Source organism: Parasteatoda tepidariorum, chromosome 2, assembly GCF_982258835.1.
Source record: "Parasteatoda tepidariorum strain Cologne lab strain chromosome 2, Ptep-v5.0, whole genome shotgun sequence".
Lineage (NCBI taxonomy): Eukaryota > Metazoa > Arthropoda > Arachnida > Araneae > Theridiidae > Parasteatoda > Parasteatoda tepidariorum.
The window spans coordinates 51,743,538-51,765,075 of NC_141756.1; the positions used below are offsets into that span (position 1 = coordinate 51,743,538).

Here is a 21,538-nt window from a genome sequence, read left to right on the forward strand (position 1 = left end):
CCAGGAACCACGCCTGGAACGGTTACGAACAGTAAAGGAGATATAATACAAATTATATTACCGAGACATAGCTACACAGGAACAACAAGTACAACATTAAATGACCGTTCATTAATCTTTGAAAAACCAACAACTAGCCGACTAGACTTTATACGACAAGTTGTTATTCATGGTACTACTCCGCACATGATAAAGGGTCCGGATGGTAGGGAGATTAGAATAATATATTGCAAGCGTGAAAAGACAACGACGACCACAACAACGACGGAGAAGCCATTCTCAATTGCAATAACAGAAACAACAACGACTACAGCCAAACCATTTGAAATTAGAACGACTGAACGAACAACAACGACGAAAAAATCAATCCGATACTGCGATAACAGTACAGAACCAAAAGCTGTCACTAATTCCGACGGACAAATTATTTTACTCATTTTGCCGCAACGACCAGGAACAACTCCTCGCCCTATAACTGGACCAAATCGACAAACGATAAAATTCATTGAAAGTCGTCCAGGAACCACGCCTGGAACGGTTACGAACAGTAAAGGAGATATAATACAAATTATATTACCGAGACATAGCTACACAGGAACAACAAGTACAACATTAAATGATCGTTCATTAATCTTTGAAAAACCAACAACTAGCCGACTAGACTTTATACGACAAGTTGTTATTCATGGTACTACTCCGCACATGATAAAGGGTCCGGATGGTAGGGAGATTAGAATAATATATTGCAAGCGTGAAAAGACAACGACGACCACAACAACGACGGAGAAGCCATTCTCAATTGCAATAACAGAAACAACAACGACTACAGCCAAACCATTTGAAATTAGAACGACTGAACGAACAACAACGACGAAAAAACCAATCCGATACTGCGATAACAGTACAGAACCAAAAGCTGTCACTAATTCCGACGGACAAATTATTTTACTCATTTTGCCGCAACGACCAGGAACAACTCCTCGCCCTATAACTGGACCAAATCGACAAACGATAAAATTCATTGAAAGTCGTCCAGGAACAACGCCTGGAACGGTTACGAACAGTAAAGGAGATATAATACAAATTATATTACCGAGACATAGCTACACAGGAACAACAAGTACAACATTAAATGACCGTTCATTAATCTTTGAAAAACCAACAACTAGCCGACTAGACTTTATACGACAAGTTGTTATTCATGGTACTACTCCGCACATGATAAAGGGTCCGGATGGTAGGGAGATTAGAATAATATATTGCAAGCGTGAAAAGACAACGACGACCACAACAACGACGGAGAAGCCATTCTCAATTGCAATAACAGAAACAACAACGACTACAGCCAAACCATTTGAAATTAGAACGACTGAACGAACAACAACGACGAAAAAACCAATCCGATACTGCGATAACAGTACAGAACCAAAAGCTGTCACTAATTCCGACGGACAAATTATTTTACTCATTTTGCCGCAACGACCAGGAACAACTCCTCGCCCTATAACTGGACCAAATCGACAAACGATAAAATTTATTGAAAGTCGTCCAGGAACCACGCCTGGAACGGTTACGAACAATAAAGGAGATATAATACAAATTATATTACCGAGACATAGCTACACAGGAACAACAAGTACAACATTAAATGACCGTTCATTAATCTTTGAAAAACCAACAACTAGCCGACTAGACTTTATACGACAAGTTGTTATTCATGGTACTACTCCGCACATGATAAAGGGTCCGGATGGTAGGGAGATTAGAATAATATATTGCAAGCGTGAAAAGACAACGACGACCACAACAACGACGGAGAAGCCATTCTCAATTGCAATAACAGAAACAACAACGACTACAGCCAAACCATTTGAAATTAGAACGACTGAACGAACAACAACGATGAAAAAATCAATCCGATACTGCGATAACAGTACAGAACCAAAAGCTGTCACTAATTCCGACGGACAAATTATTTTACTCATTTTGCCGCAACGACCAGGAACAACACCTCGCCCTATAACTGGACCAAATCGACAAACGATAAAATTCATTGAAAGTCGTCCAGGAACCACGCCTGGAACGGTTACGAACAGTAAAGGAGAAATAATACAAATTATATTACCGAGACGTAGCTACACAGGAACAACAAGTACAACATTAAATGACCGTTCATTAATCTTTGAAAAACCAACAACTAGCCGACTAGACTTTATACGACAAGTTGTTATTCATGGTACTACTCCGCACATGATAAAGGGTCCGGATGGTAGGGAGATTAGAATAATATATTGCAAGCGTGAAAAGACAACGACGACCACAACAACGACGGAGAAGCCATTCTCAATTGCAATAACAGAAACAACAACGACTACAGACAAACCATTTGAAATTAGAACGACTGAACGAACAACAACGACGAAAAAACCAATCCGATACTGCGATAACAGTACAGAACCAAAAGCTGTCACTAATTCCGACGGACAAATTATTTTACTCATTTTGCCGCAACGACCAGGAACAACTCCTCGCCCTATAACTGGACCAAATCGACAAACGATAAAATTTATTGAAAGTCGTCCAGGAACCACGCCTGGAACGGTTACGAACAGTAAAGGAGATATAATACAAATTATATTACCGAGACATAGCTACACAGGAACAACAAGTACAACATTAAATGACCGTTCATTAATCTTTGAAAAACCAACAACTAGCCGACTAGACTTTATACGACAAGTTGTTATTCATGGTACTACTCCGCACATGATAAAGGGTCCGGATGGTAGGGAGATTAGAATAATATATTGCAAGCGTGAAAAGACAACGACGACCACAACAACGACGGAGAAGCCATTCTCAATTGCAATAACAGAAACAACAACGACTACAGCCAAACCATTTGAAATTAGAACGACTGAACGAACAACAACGACGAAAAAATCAATCCGATACTGCGATAACAGTACAGAACCAAAAGCTGTCACTAATTCCGACGGACAAATTATTTTACTCATTTTGCCGCAACGACCAGGAACAACTCCTCGCCCTATAACTGGACCAAATCGACAAACGATAAAATTCATTGAAAGTCGTCCAGGAACCACGCCTGGAACGGTTACGAACAGTAAAGGAGATATAATACAAATTATATTACCGAGACATAGCTACACAGGAACAACAAGTACAACATTAAATGATCGTTCATTAATCTTTGAAAAACCAACAACTAGCCGACTAGACTTTATACGACAAGTTGTTATTCATGGTACTACTCCGCACATGATAAAGGGTCCGGATGGTAGGGAGATTAGAATAATATATTGCAAGCGTGAAAAGACAACGACGACCACAACAACGACGGAGAAGCCATTCTCAATTGCAATAACAGAAACAACAACGACTACAGCCAAACCATTTGAAATTAGAACGACTGAACGAACAACAACGACGAAAAAACCAATCCGATACTGCGATAACAGTACAGAACCAAAAGCTGTCACTAATTCCGACGGACAAATTATTTTACTCATTTTGCCGCAACGACCAGGAACAACTCCTCGCCCTATAACTGGACCAAATCGACAAACGATAAAATTCATTGAAAGTCGTCCAGGAACAACGCCTGGAACGGTTACGAACAGTAAAGGAGATATAATACAAATTATATTACCGAGACATAGCTACACAGGAACAACAAGTACAACATTAAATGACCGTTCATTAATCTTTGAAAAACCAACAACTAGCCGACTAGACTTTATACGACAAGTTGTTATTCATGGTACTACTCCGCACATGATAAAGGGTCCGGATGGTAGGGAGATTAGAATAATATATTGCAAGCGTGAAAAGACAACGACGACCACAACAACGACGGAGAAGCCATTCTCAATTGCAATAACAGAAACAACAACGACTACAGCCAAACCATTTGAAATTAGAACGACTGAACGAACAACAACGACGAAAAAATCAATCCGATACTGCGATAACAGTACAGAACCAAAAGCTGTCACTAATTCCGACGGACAAATTATTTTACTCATTTTGCCGCAACGACCAGGAACAACACCTCGCCCTATAACTGGACCAAATCGACAAACGATAAAATTCATTGAAAGTCGTCCAGGAACCACGCCTGGAACGGTTACGAACAGTAAAGGAGATATAATACAAATTATATTACCGAGACGTAGCTACCCAGGAACAACAAGTACAACATTAAATGACCGTTCATTAATCTTTGAAAAACCAACAACTAGCCGACTAGACTTTATACGACAAGTTGTTATTCATGGTACTACTCCGCACATGATAAAGGGTCCGGATGGTAGGGAGATTAGAATAATATATTGCAAGCGTGAAAAGTCAACGACGACCACAACAACGACGGAGAAGCCATTCTCAATTGCAATAACAGAAACAACAACGACTACAGCCAAACCATTTGAAATTAGAACGACTGAACGAACAACAACGACGAAAAAACCAATCCGATACTGCGATAACAGTACAGAACCAAAAGCTGTCACTAATTCCGACGGACAAATTATTTTACTCATTTTGCCGCAACGACCAGGAACAACTCCTCGCCCTATAACTGGACCAAATCGACAAACGATAAAATTTATTGAAAGTCGTCCAGGAACCACGCCTGGAACGGTTACGAACAATAAAGGAGATATAATACAAATTATATTACCGAGACATAGCTACACAGGAACAACAAGTACAACATTAAATGACCGTTCATTAATCTTTGAAAAACCAACAACTAGCCGACTAGACTTTATACGACAAGTTGTTATTCATGGTACTACTCCGCACATGATAAAGGGTCCGGATGGTAGGGAGATTAGAATAATATATTGCAAGCGTGAAAAGACAACGACGACCACAACAACGACGGAGAAGCCATTCTCAATTGCAATAACAGAAACAACAACGACTACAGCCAAACCATTTGAAATTAGAACGACTGAACGAACAACAACGATGAAAAAATCAATCCGATACTGCGATAACAGTACAGAACCAAAAGCTGTCACTAATTCCGACGGACAAATTATTTTACTCATTTTGCCGCAACGACCAGGAACAACACCTCGCCCTATAACTGGACCAAATCGACAAACGATAAAATTCATTGAAAGTCGTCCAGGAACCACGCCTGGAACGGTTACGAACAGTAAAGGAGAAATAATACAAATTATATTACCGAGACGTAGCTACACAGGAACAACAAGTACAACATTAAATGACCGTTCATTAATCTTTGAAAAACCAACAACTAGCCGACTAGACTTTATACGACAAGTTGTTATTCATGGTACTACTCCGCACATGATAAAGGGTCCGGATGGTAGGGAGATTAGAATAATATATTGCAAGCGTGAAAAGACAACGACGACCACAACAACGACGGAGAAGCCATTCTCAATTGCAATAACAGAAACAACAACGACTACAGACAAACCATTTGAAATTAGAACGACTGAACGAACAACAACGACGAAAAAACCAATCCGATACTGCGATAACAGTACAGAACCAAAAGCTGTCACTAATTCCGACGGACAAATTATTTTACTCATTTTGCCGCAACGACCAGGAACAACTCCTCGCCCTATAACTGGACCAAATCGACAAACGATAAAATTTATTGAAAGTCGTCCAGGAACCACGCCTGGAACGGTTACGAACAGTAAAGGAGATATAATACAAATTATATTACCGAGACATAGCTACACAGGAACAACAAGTACAACATTAAATGACCGTTCATTAATCTTTGAAAAACCAACAACTAGCCGACTAGACTTTATACGACAAGTTGTTATTCATGGTACTACTCCGCACATGATAAAGGGTCCGGATGGTAGGGAGATTAGAATAATATATTGCAAGCGTGAAAAGACAACGACGACCACAACAACGACGGAGAAGCCATTCTCAATTGCAATAACAGAAACAACAACGACTACAGCCAAACCATTTGAAATTAGAACGACTGAACGAACAACAACGACGAAAAAATCAATCCGATACTGCGATAACAGTACAGAACCAAAAGCTGTCACTAATTCCGACGGACAAATTATTTTACTCATTTTGCCGCAACGACCAGGAACAACTCCTCGCCCTATAACTGGACCAAATCGACAAACGATAAAATTCATTGAAAGTCGTCCAGGAACCACGCCTGGAACGGTTACGAACAGTAAAGGAGATATAATACAAATTATATTACCGAGACATAGCTACACAGGAACAACAAGTACAACATTAAATGATCGTTCATTAATCTTTGAAAAACCAACAACTAGCCGACTAGACTTTATACGACAAGTTGTTATTCATGGTACTACTCCGCACATGATAAAGGGTCCGGATGGTAGGGAGATTAGAATAATATATTGCAAGCGTGAAAAGACAACGACGACCACAACAACGACGGAGAAGCCATTCTCAATTGCAATAACAGAAACAACAACGACTACAGCCAAACCATTTGAAATTAGAACGACTGAACGAACAACAACGACGAAAAAACCAATCCGATACTGCGATAACAGTACAGAACCAAAAGCTGTCACTAATTCCGACGGACAAATTATTTTACTCATTTTGCCGCAACGACCAGGAACAACTCCTCGCCCTATAACTGGACCAAATCGACAAACGATAAAATTCATTGAAAGTCGTCCAGGAACAACGCCTGGAACGGTTACGAACAGTAAAGGAGATATAATACAAATTATATTACCGAGACATAGCTACACAGGAACAACAAGTACAACATTAAATGATAGTTCATTAATCTTTGAAAAAACAACAACTAGCCGACTAGACTTTATACGACAAGTTGTTATTCATGGTACTACTCCAAACATGATAAAGGGTCCAGATGGTAAAGATATTGGAATAATATATTGCAAGCGTGTAGGATATACTTATACAACATCATATTCTACTGGAATATTGGGAAGTGGGGAAACTACACATTTTGGGCACACTGAAGCTCCACCCCCACCAACAGAAAGAACGACCACAACAACAAAATTACCGTCTTCAATAACCATGGAACAGACGACAACAACGACTACAGCCAAACCATTTGAAATTAGAACGACTGAACGAACAACAACGACGAAAAAACCAACCCGATACTGCGATAACAGTACAGAACCAAAAGCTGTCACTAATTCCGACGGACAAATTATTTTACTCATTTTGCCGCAACGACCAGGAACAACTCCTCGCCCTATAACTGGACCAAATCGACAAACGATAAAATTCATTGAAAGTCGTCCAGGAACCACGCCTGGAACGGTTACGAACAGTAAAGGAGATATAATACAAATTATATTACCGAGACATAGCTACACAGGAACAACAAGTACAACATTAAATGATAGTTCATTAATCTTTGAAAAACCAACAACTAGCCGACTAGACTTTATACGACAAGTTGTTATTCATGGTACTACTCCGCACATGATAAAGGGTCCGGATGGTAGGGAGATTAGAATAATATATTGCAAGCGTGAAAAGACAACGACGACCACAACAACGACGGAGAAGCCATTCTCAATTGCAATAACAGAAACAACAACGACTACAGCCAAACCATTTGAAATTAGAACGACTGAACGAACAACAACGACGAAAAAACCAATCCGATACTGCGATAACAGTACAGAACCAAAAGCTGTCACTAATTCCGACGGACAAATTATTTTACTCATTTTGCCGCAACGACCAGGAACAACTCCTCGCCCTATAACTGGACCAAATCGACAAACGATAAAATTCATTGAAAGTCGTCCTGGAACCACGCCTGGAACGGTTACGAACAGTAAAGGAGATATAATACAAATTATATTACCGAGACATAGCTACACAGGAACAACAAGTACAACATTAAATGACCGTTCATTAATCTTTGAAAAACCAACAACTAGCCGACTAGACTTTATACGACAAGTTGTTATTCATGGTACTACTCCGCACATGATAAAGGGTCCGGATGGTAGGGAGATTAGAATAATATATTGCAAGCGTGAAAAGACAACGACGACCACAACAACGACGGAGAAGCCATTCTCAATTGCAATAACAGAAACAACAACGACTACAGCCAAACCATTTGAAATTAGAACGACTGAACGAACAACAACGACGAAAAAATCAATCCGATACTGCGATAACAGTACAGAACCAAAAGCTGTCACTAATTCCGACGGACAAATTATTTTACTTATTTTGCCGCAACGACCAGGAACAACACCTCGCCCTATAACTGGACCAAATCGACAAACGATAAAATTCATTGAAAGTCGTCCAGGAACCACGCCTGGAACGGTTACGAACAGTAAAGGAGATATAATACAAATTATATTACCGAGACGTAGCTACACAGGAACAACAAGTACAACATTAAATGATCGTTCATTAATCTTTGAAAAACCAACAACTAGCCGACTAGACTTTATACGACAAGTTGTTATTCATGGTACTACTCCGCACATGATAAAGGGTCCGGATGGTAGGGAGATTAGAATAATATATTGCAAGCGTGAAAAGACAACGACGACCACAACAACGACGGAGAAGCCATTCTCAATTGCAATAACAGAAACAACAACGACTACAGCCAAACCATTTGAAATTAGAACGACTGAACGAACAACAACGACGAAAAAACCAACCCGATACTGCGATAACAGTACAGAACCAAAAGCTGTCACTAATTCCGACGGACAAATTATTTTACTCATTTTGCCGCAACGACCAGGAACAACTCCTCGCCCTATAACTGGACCAAATCGACAAACGATAAAATTCATTGAAAGTCGTCCAGGAACCACGCCTGGAACGGTTACGAACAGTAAAGGAGATATAATACAAATTATATTACCGAGACATAGCTACACAGGAACAACAAGTACAACATTAAATGATCGTTCATTAATCTTTGAAAAACCAACAACTAGCCGACTAGACTTTATACGACAAGTTGTTATTCATGGTACTACTCCGCACATGATAAAGGGTCCGGATGGTAGGGAGATTAGAATAATATATTGCAAGCGTGAAAAGACAACGACGACCACAACAACGACGGAGAAGCCATTCTCAATTGCAATAACAGAAACAACAACGACTACAGCCAAACCATTTGAAATTAGAACGACTGAACGAACAACAACGACGAAAAAACCAATCCGATACTGCGATAACAGTACAGAACCAAAAGCTGTCACTAATTCCGACGGACAAATTATTTTACTCATTTTGCCGCAACGACCAGGAACAACTCCTCGCCCTATAACTGGACCAAATCGACAAACGATAAAATTCATTGAAAGTCGCCCAGGAACCACGCCTGGAACGGTTACGAACAATGAAGGAGATATAATACAAATTATATTACCGAGACATAGCTACACAGGAACAACAAGTACAACATTAAATGATCGTTCATTAATCTTTGAAAAACCAACAACTAGCCGACTAGACTTTATACGACAAGTTGTTATTCATGGTACTACTCCGCACATGATAAAGGGTCCGGATGGTAGGGAGATTAGAATAATATATTGCAAGCGTGAAAAGACAACGACGACCACAACAACGACGGAGAAGCCATTCTCAATTGCAATAACAGAAACAACAACGACTACAGCCAAACCATTTGAAATTAGAACGACTGAACGAACAACAACGACGAAAAAACCAATCCGATACTGCGATAACAGTACAGAACCAAAAGCTGTCACTAATTCCGACGGACAAATTATTTTACTCATTTTGCCGCAACGACCAGGAACAACTCCTCGCCCTATAACTGGACCAAATCGACAAACGATAAAATTCATTGAAAGTCGTCCAGGAACCACGCCTGGAACGGTTACGAACAGTAAAGGAGATATAATACAAATTATATTACCGAGACATAGCTACACAGGAACAACAAGTACAACATTAAATGATCGTTCATTAATCTTTGAAAAACCAACAACTAGCCGACTAGACTTTATACGACAAGTTGTTATTCATGGTACTACTCCGCACATGATAAAGGGTCCGGATGGTAGGGAGATTAGAATAATATATTGCAAGCGTGAAAAGACAACGACGACCACAACAACGACGGAGAAGCCATTCTCAATTGCAATAACAGAAACAACAACGACTACAGCCAAACCATTTGAAATTAGAACGACTGAACGAACAACAACGACGAAAAAACCAATCCGATACTGCGATAACAGTACAGAACCAAAAGCTGTCACTAATTCCGACGGACAAATTATTTTACTCATTTTGCCGCAACGACCAGGAACAACTCCTCGCCCTATAACTGGACCAAATCGACAAACGATAAAATTCATTGAAAGTCGTCCAGGAACCACGCCTGGAACGGTTACGAACAGTAAAGGAGATATAATACAAATTATATTACCGAGACATAGCTACACAGGAACAACAAGTACAACATTAAATGATCGTTCATTAATCTTTGAAAAACCAACAACTAGCCGACTAGACTTTATACGACAAGTTGTTATTCATGGTACTACTCCGCACATGATAAAGGGTCCGGATGGTAGGGAGATTAGAATAATATATTGCAAGCGTGAAAAGACAACGACGACCACAACAACGACGGAGAAGCCATTCTCAATTGCTATAACAGAAACAACAACGACTACAGCCAAACCATTTGAAATTAGAACGACTGAACGAACAACAACGACGAAAAAACCAATCCGATACTGCGATAACAGTACAGAACCAAAAGCTGTCACTAATTCCGACGGACAAATTATTTTACTCATTTTGCCGCAACGACCAGGAACAACTCCTCGCCCTATAACTGGACCAAATCGACAAACGATAAAATTCATTGAAAGTCGTCCAGGAACCACGCCTGGAACGGTTACGAACAGTAAAGGAGATATAATACAAATTATATTACCGAGACATAGCTACACAGGAACAACAAGTACAACATTAAATGATCGTTCATTAATCTTTGAAAAACCAACAACTAGCCGACTAGACTTTATACGACAAGTTGTTATTCATGGTACTACTCCGCACATGATAAAGGGTCCGGATGGTAGGGAGATTAGAATAATATATTGCAAGCGTGAAAAGACAACGACGACCACAACAACGACGGAGAAGCCATTCTCAATTGCAATAACAGAAACAACAACGACTACAGCCAAACCATTTGAAATTAGAACGACTGAACGAACAACAACGACGAAAAAATCAATCCGATACTGCGATAACAGTACAGAACCAAAAGCTGTCACTAATTCCGACGGACAAATTATTTTACTTATTTTGCCGCAACGACCAGGAACAACACCTCGCCCTATAACTGGACCAAATCGACAAACGATAAAATTCATTGAAAGTCGTCCAGGAACCACGCCTGGAACGGTTACGAACAGTAAAGGAGATATAATACAAATTATATTACCGAGACGTAGCTACACAGGAACAACAAGTACAACATTAAATGATCGTTCATTAATCTTTGAAAAACCAACAACTAGCCGACTAGACTTTATACGACAAGTTGTTATTCATGGTACTACTCCGCACATGATAAAGGGTCCGGATGGTAGGGAGATTAGAATAATATATTGCAAGCGTGAAAAGACAACGACGACCACAACAACGACGGAGAAGCCATTCTCAATTGCAATAACAGAAACAACAACGACTACAGCCAAACCATTTGAAATTAGAACGACTGAACGAACAACAACGACGAAAAAACCAACCCGATACTGCGATAACAGTACAGAACCAAAAGCTGTCACTAATTCCGACGGACAAATTATTTTACTCATTTTGCCGCAACGACCAGGAACAACTCCTCGCCCTATAACTGGACCAAATCGACAAACGATAAAATTCATTGAAAGTCGTCCAGGAACCACGCCTGGAACGGTTACGAACAGTAAAGGAGATATAATACAAATTATATTACCGAGACATAGCTACACAGGAACAACAAGTACAACATTAAATGATCGTTCATTAATCTTTGAAAAACCAACAACTAGCCGACTAGACTTTATACGACAAGTTGTTATTCATGGTACTACTCCGCACATGATAAAGGGTCCGGATGGTAGGGAGATTAGAATAATATATTGCAAGCGTGATAAGACAACGACGACCACAACAACGACGGAGAAGCCATTCTCAATTGCAATAACAGAAACAACAACGACTACAGCCAAACCATTTGAAATTAGAACGACTGAACGAACAACAACGACGAAAAAACCAATCCGATACTGCGATAACAGTACAGAACCAAAAGCTGTCACTAATTCCGACGGACAAATTATTTTACTCATTTTGCCGCAACGACCAGGAACAACTCCTCGCCCTATAACTGGACCAAATCGACAAACGATAAAATTCATTGAAAGTCGTCCAGGAACCACGCCTGGAACGGTTACGAACAGTAAAGGAGATATAATACAAATTATATTACCGAGACATAGCTACACAGGAACAACAAGTACAACATTAAATGATCGTTCATTAATCTTTGAAAAACCAACAACTAGCCGACTAGACTTTATACGACAAGTTGTTATTCATGGTACTACTCCGCACATGATAAAGGGTCCGGATGGTAGGGAGATTAGAATAATATATTGCAAGCGTGAAAAGACAACGACGACCACAACAACGACGGAGAAGCCATTCTCAATTGCAATAACAGAAACAACAACGACTACAGCCAAACCATTTGAAATTAGAACGACTGAACGAACAACAACGACGAAAAAACCAATCCGATACTGCGATAACAGTACAGAACCAAAAGCTGTCACTAATTCCGACGGACAAATTATTTTACTCATTTTGCCGCAACGACCAGGAACAACTCCTCGCCCTATAACTGGACCAAATCGACAAACGATAAAATTCATTGAAAGTCGTCCAGGAACCACGCCTGGAACGGTTACGAACAGTAAAGGAGATATAATACAAATTATATTACCGAGACATAGCTACACAGGAACAACAAGTACAACATTAAATGATCGTTCATTAATCTTTGAAAAACCAACAACTAGCCGACTAGACTTTATACGACAAGTTGTTATTCATGGTACTACTCCGCACATGATAAAGGGTCCGGATGGTAGGGAGATTAGAATAATATATTGCAAGCGTGAAAAGACAACGACGACCACAACAACGACGGAGAAGCCATTCTCAATTGCAATAACAGAAACAACAACGACTACAGCCAAACCATTTGAAATTAGAACGACTGAACGAACAACAACGACGAAAAAACCAATCCGATACTGCGATAACAGTACAGAACCAAAAGCTGTCACTAATTCCGACGGACAAATTATTTTACTCATTTTGCCGCAACGACCAGGAACAACTCCTCGCCCTATAACTGGACCAAATCGACAAACGATAAAATTCATTGAAAGTCGTCCAGGAACCACGCCTGGAACGGTTACGAACAGTAAAGGAGATATAATACAAATTATATTACCGAGACATAGCTACACAGGAACAACAAGTACAACATTAAATGATCGTTCATTAATCTTTGAAAAACCAACAACTAGCCGACTAGACTTTATACGACAAGTTGTTATTCATGGTACTACTCCGCACATGATAAAGGGTCCGGATGGTAGGGAGATTAGAATAATATATTGCAAGCGTGAAAAGACAACGACGACCACAACAACGACGGAGAAGCCATTCTCAATTGCAATAACAGAAACAACAATGACTACAGCCAAACCATTTGAAATTAGAACGACTGAACGAACAACAACGACGAAAAAACCAATCCGATACTGCGATAACAGTACAGAACCAAAAGCTGTCACTAATTCCGACGGACAAATTATTTTACTCATTTTGCCGCAACGACCAGGAACAACTCCTCGCCCTATAACTGGACCAAATCGACAAACGATAAAATTCATTGAAAGTCGTCCAGGAACCACGCCTGGAACGGTTACGAACAGTAAAGGAGATATAATACAAATTATATTACCGAGACATAGCTACACAGGAACAACAAGTACAACATTAAATGATCGTTCATTAATCTTTGAAAAACCAACAACTAGCCGACTAGACTTTATACGACAAGTTGTTATTCATGGTACTACTCCGCACATGATAAAGGGTCCGGATGGTAGGGAGATTAGAATAATATATTGCAAGCGTGAAAAGACAACGACGACCACAACAACGACGGAGAAGCCATTCTCAATTGCAATAACAGAAACAACAACGACTACAGCCAAACCATTTGAAATTAGAACGACTGAACGAACAACAACGACGAAAAAACCAATCCGATACTGCGATAACAGTACAGAACCAAAAGCTGTCACTAATTCCGACGGACAAATTATTTTACTCATTTTGCCGCAACGACCAGGAACAACTCCTCGCCCTATAACTGGACCAAATCGACAAACGATAAAATTCATTGAAAGTCGTCCAGGAACCACGCCTGGAACGGTTACGAACAGTAAAGGAGATATAATACAAATTATATTACCGAGACATAGCTACACAGGAACAACAAGTAGAACATTAAATGATCGTTCATTAATCTTTGAAAAACCAACAACTAGCCGACTAGACTTTATACGACAAGTTGTTATTCATGGAACTACTCCGCACATGATAAAGGGTCCGGATGGTAGGGAGATTAGAATAATATATTGCAAGCGTGAAAAGACAACGACGACCACAACAACGACGGAGAAGCCATTCTCAATTGCAATAACAGAAACAACAACGACTACAGCCAAACCATTTGAAATTAGAACGACTGAACGAACAACAACGACGAAAAAACCAATCCGATACTGCGATAACAGTACAGAACCAAAAGCTGTCACTAATTCCGACGGACAAATTATTTTACTCATTTTGCCGCAACGACCAGGAACAACTCCTCGCCCTATAACTGGACCAAATCGACAAACGATAAAATTCATTGAAAGTGGTCCAGGAACCACGCCTGGAACGGTTACGAACAGTAAAGGAGATATAATACAAATTATATTACCGAGACATAGCTACACAGGAACAACAAGTACAACATTAAATGATCGTTCATTAATCTTTGAAAAACCAACAACTAGCCGACTAGACTTTATACGACAAGTTGTTATTCATGGTACTACTCCGCACATGATAAAGGGTCCGGATGGTAGAGAGATTAGAATAATATATTGCAAGCGTGAAAAGACAACGACGACCACAACAACGACGGAGAAGCCATTCTCAATTGCAATAACAGAAACAACAACGACTACAGCCAAACCATTTGAAATTAGAACGACTGAACGAACAACAACGACGAAAAAACCAATCCGATACTGCGATAACAGTACAGAACCAAAAGCTGTCACTAATTCCGACGGACAAATTATTTTACTCATTTTGCCGCAACGACCAGGAACAACTCCTCGCCCTATAACTGGACCAAATCGACAAACGATAAAATTCATTGAAAGTCGTCCAGGAACCACGCCTGGAACGGTTACGAACAGTAAAGGAGATATAATACAAATTATATTACCGAGACATAGCTACACAGGAACAACAAGTACAACATTAAATGATCGTTCATTAATCTTTGAAAAACCAACAACTAGCCGACTAGACTTTATACGACAAGTTGTTATTCATGGTACTACTCCAAACATGATAAAGGGTCCAGATGGTAAAGATATTGGAATAATATATTGCAAGCGTGGAGGTTATACTTATACAACATCATATTCTACTGGAATATTGGGAAGTGGGGAAACTACACATTTTGGACACACTGAAGCTCCACCCCCACCAACAGAAAGAACGACCACAACAACGAAATTACCGTCTTCAATAACCATGGTACAGACGACAACAACGACTACAGTCAAACCATTTGAAATTAGAACGACTGAACGAACAACAACGACGAAAAAACCAATCCGATACTGCGATAACAGTACAGAACCAAAAGCTGTCACTAATTCCGACGGACAAATTATTTTACTCATTTTGCCGCAACGACCAGGAACAACTCCTCGCCCTATAACTGGACCAAATCGACAAACGATAAAATTCATTGAAAGTCGTCCAGGAACCACGCCTGGAACGGTTACGAACAGTAAAGGAGATATAATACAAATTATATTACCGAGACATAGCTACACAGGAACAACAAGTACAACATTAAATGATCGTTCATTAATCTTTGAAAAACCAACAACTAGCCGACTAGACTTTATACGACAAGTTGTTATTCATGGTACTACTCCGCACATGATAAAGGGTCCGGATGGTAGGGAGATTAGAATAATATATTGCAAGCGTGAAAAGACAACGACGACCACAACAACGACGGAGAAGCCATTCTCAATTGCTATAACAGAAACAACAACGACTACAGCCAAACCATTTGAAATTAGAACGACTGAACGAACAACAACGACGAAAAAACCAATCCGATACTGCAATAACAGTACAGAACCAAAAGCTGTCACTAATTCCGACGGACAAATTATTTTACTCATTTTGCCGCAACGACCAGGAACAACTCCTCGCCCTATAACTGGACCAAATCGACAAACGATAAAATTCATTGAAAGTCGTCCAGGAACCACGCCTGGAACGGTTACGAACAGTAAAGGAGATATAATACAAATTATATTACCGAGACATAGCTACACAGGAACAACAAGTACAACATTAAATGATCGTTCATTAATCTTTGAAAAACCAACAACTAGCCGACTAGACTTTATACGACAAGTTGTTATTCATGGTACTACTCCGCACATGATAAAGGGTCCGGATGGTAGGGAGATTAGAATAATATATTGCAAGCGTGAAAAGACAACGACGACCACAACAACGACGGAGAAGCCATTCTCAATTGCTATAACAGAAACAACAACGACTACAGCCAAACCATTTGAAATTAGAACGACTGAACGAACAACAACGACGAAAAAACCAATCCGATACTGCGATAACAGTACAGAACCAAAAGCTGTCACTAATTCCGACGGACAAATTATTTTACTCATTTTGCCGCAACGACCAGGAACAACTCCTCGCCCTATAACTGGACCAAATCGACAAACGATAAAATTCATTGAAAGTCGTCCAGGAACCACGCCTGGAACGGTTACGAACAGTAAAGGAGATATAATACAAATTATATTACCGAGACATAGCTACACAGGAACAACAAGTACAACATTAAATGATCGTTCATTAATCTTTGAAAAACCAACAACTAGCCGACTAGACTTTATACGACAAGTTGTTATTCATGGTACTACTCCGCACATGATAAAGGGTCCGGATGGTAGGGAGATTAGAATAATATATTGCAAGCGTGAAAAGACAACGACGACCACAACAACGACGGAGAAGCCATTCTCAATTGCAATAACAGAAACAACAACGACTACAGCCAAACCATTTGAAATTAGAACGACTGAACGAACAACAACGACGAAAAAACCAATCCGATACTGCGATAACAGTACAGAACCAAAAGCTGTCACTAACTCCGACGGACAAATTATTTTACTCATTTTGCCGCAACGACCAGGAACAACTCCTCGCCCTATAACTGGACCAAATCGACAAACGATAAAATTCATTGAAAGTCGTCCAGGAACCACGCCTGGAACGGTTACGAACAGTAAAGGAGATATAATACAAATTATATTACCGAGACATAGCTACACAGGAACAACAAGTACAACATTAAATGATCGTTCATTAATCTTTGAAAAACCAACAACTAGCCGACTAGACTTTATACGACAAGTTGTTATTCATGGTACTACTCCGCACATGATAAAGGGTCCGGATGGTAGGGAGATTAGAATAATATATTGCAAGCGTGAAAAGACAACGACGACCACAACAACGACGGAGAAGCCATTCTCAATTGCAATAACAGAAACAACAACGACTACAGCCAAACCATTTGAAATTAGAACGACTGAACGAACAACAACGACGAAAAAACCAATCCGATACTGCGATAACAGTACAGAACCAAAAGCTGTCACTAATTCCGACGGACAGATTATTTTACTCATATTGCCGCAACGACCAGGATCAACTCCTCGCCCTATAACTGGACCAAATCGACAAACGATAAAGTTCATTGAAAGTCGTCCAGGAACCACGCCTGGAACGGTTACGAACAGTAAAGGAGATATAATACAAATTATATTACCGAGACATAGCTACACAGAAACAACATTAAATGATCGCTCATTAATCTTTGAAAAACCTGCTACCGGGCTATTAGATTTTATGCGACAAGTTGTCATACATGGTACTACTCCGCACATGATAAAAGGTCCGAATGGTGGGGAGATTAAGATAATATATTGCAAGCGTGAAAAGGCGACGAAGATAACAACCACCACAATGAAGCCTTTCTCAATAGCAGTAACAGAAAGAACAACGGTGAAGAAACCATTTTCAATTGCTATAACAACGACCATGAAACCATTTTCAATTGCAGTTACAGAAACAACAAAGAAATTACCATTTTCTATTATAACGGAGCAAACAACAACTATTACTACAACGAAAACGCCTTTACCATATTGTGATAACAGTTCAGAACCGAAAGCTGTTACTAACGCTGACGGTCAAATTATTTTACTCATTTTGCCGCAACGTCCAGGAACAACTCCTCGTCCAATACTTGGGCCCAACCGACAAATGATAGAATTCGTCGAAAGTCAGGCCGGAATGACTCCAGGAACCGTGACGAATTCTAAAGGAGATATAATTAAGATAATTTTACCTAGACCTAGTTTTACAGGTTCAACACCAAGAACAATTTTATTTGATCGTTCACTAATCTTTGAAAAACTTACTTCACGTACAGACTTCATGAGAGAAGTTATCATTCATGGTACTACTCCACATGTAATTAAAGGTTATGGTGATCAAGAAATTAAAATAGTTTATTGCAGAAGGGAGAAAGTGCCCAAAAAACGTATTCAGTCAACTACTTCAGTTCCTCCAATAGAGATATCTGTAACACAATCTTCAACTACACCCAAACCTCTAAAAATTACTCTGACTGAACAATTAACGACAAGGAAACCTATTGATTATTGCGATAACAGGAAAGAACCATATGCTGTGACTAACTCTAAGGGACAAATAGTTTTACTTGTTTTGCCACAACGTCCAGGTACAACTCCGGGACCAATAATTGGGCCAAATAAAAAAGAGATAAAATTTGTTGAACTGCTTCCAGGAATGACTCCAGGTGCTATTACAAACTCTGAAGGACAAGTAATAGAAATAATATTACCGAAACCTAGTTATACTGGTACGACACCAATATTATTTGATCGTCCATTAGTTTTCGAAAAAGCTTCGACTAAAAGAGGAGGTCATAGAAATGTTATCATTCATGGAACAACTCCACATTTAATAAAAAGTCAAGATGGTCAAAAAATTAGAATTATATATTGTAAACGTGAAAGAACAAAGAAACCTCTCACGACAACTGTTTTAAGAACAACTACTGTTTCCACTATTGCTACTACTTCGAACATACCTTTATATTTGACAACTCTACCTACTTCAACAAATACCATGGAAATCGTTATTCGTGGTACTACACCACGTGTTATTATTGGTCCAGGAAATCGAAAAATTAGTATTATATATTGTGCTCCAGAATCCGAACCGCAAGTTATAAGAGATAATGAAGGTCATATAATATTATTAATATTGCCGCAGCATCCAGGTTCAACACCTGCTCCGATAATTGGTCCGAACGGACAACTTATAACGTTCATCGAAAGTTTCCCAGGTTCAACACCTGGAACGGTTACAAATGGAAATGGAGATATCATCGAAATCATCCTTCCTGCCCTTTCAACGACAACGCCGTCTACGACCCTGCGTAGTCTAGACTATGTAAGGCAGATTGTAATAGATGGAACAACGCCACACATGGTCATTGGCCCTGATGGAAGAGAAATCAGAGTAATATATTGTAATCCTGATACAGAACCTCAAGCTGTTACAGATTCTGATGGGCATATCATATTATTACTTTTACCACAGAAAACAAGTACAACTCCAATGAAAGTTACTGGTTCACAAATTGGGGTGGTACCCAAACGTCCTGATTATAAAATAATATACGGATCTCCGGATTTAGAGCCTCAAGCAGTAATGGGAACTAATAACGAAATAATGTTACTTCTTTTACCACAGCACCCTGGTGAAATCCCGGAAAGAATTAAATGTCCAAATGGCAAAATGGTACGGCTACGAGAAGAGAAGCCCGGTCTGAAGCCAGGATATAGGACGAATGCTCATGGCCAAATTATTGAAATTATAATACCAGGAAGATCTGGAGCGGTCAAACAAGGCTATCCAGGGTTTGTTGTTGTTAATCCGAGAGGTGAGAAAGAAACGCACTACCAAGTTGATCTTGGCGATCGACCTTTTGGAAGACCGCAGTACGAATTTTTGTATCCATCACAAAGGGAGCAACATGCTCTCTTATCGCTGAGGCAATTTGAGAATATATTTGCCGTCATCATGAAAACGGGAACAGAAAGAGTGAAAGAATTGATTTCTGCCATTTTGAAATCGAAGGGACATTCACCAGGAACATTCAACTTAAGAGTATTTGTTCGTGAACTCTCAGCCATATTTGGAGACATGAAATTCGAAAATTACTTCTTAAATTATCCACAATTGTTCATCGAACTGCTAATGGAAGCTTTAATTGCAGCACTGGAAATCATCCGATCACTTGAGCTTCAATGTCTTGAAAATCATTCAGAAACGTCAGTTGCGGAAATGACAAAATATGTTGATGTTCTTAAAAATGTTCTGGTATGAGTGATGCTATAGGATGAAGAAATTGTACAAACGTCTTAATGTATTTCTAAGTCCAAAGTTGTTATGAAAACAAACTGGAATAAACTGTAACTTATATTGCCTTTTATTATTTGCATTATTTATTTAGTTACGTACAAATTGGAATACATTTTTAAATACCAAGTCAATTTCAAAAAAACAGATTATTTTCAATAACATATTATCTAATTAAAGAATATACATAAGGGGAGAAGGCTAGCTTCGATAGATATAGTGTAAACTGGTCTCCCAAGGTTTAGCGCTGTCTTTATGTAGTATAAAGGCAAAAACAAAATTATGGGCACTGCAGCAGAGGTTTTTGAAACGGGTTTCCCTCCTCCTTTCCTCCCAACCACTACTGGAAGGGAAGGAGTTGAAAAGCTTTCTCTTTATATCATTTTTTTTTTTGCGACCAGCTATTGCAATACTGTACTGTTTATAAAAAATTAAAAATATAAAAAAATATTAATAAGTATATTTTTGTGACGATACATTTATACCATCCATGTTAGGTAAATCTGCCAACATATTTAGAGATAGAGAGAAAGAATAAAATGGAGGACGG

General features: G+C 39.4%; 1 protein-coding gene across 1 annotated transcript in view; it reads left to right on the plus strand.

Moving 5' to 3' along the window:
- Positions 1-20,955, plus strand: part of Muc12Ea (Mucin 12Ea) — a 79,071-nt gene extending 58,116 nt beyond the window's left edge. Inside the window, exon 3 of the mRNA XM_087156572.1 lies at positions 18,179-20,955. Coding sequence (XP_087012698.1) covers positions 18,179-20,955 — 2,777 coding nt within the window. The remainder of the gene's footprint in view (positions 1-18,178) is intronic.
- Positions 20,956-21,538: the final 583 nt, after the last annotated feature.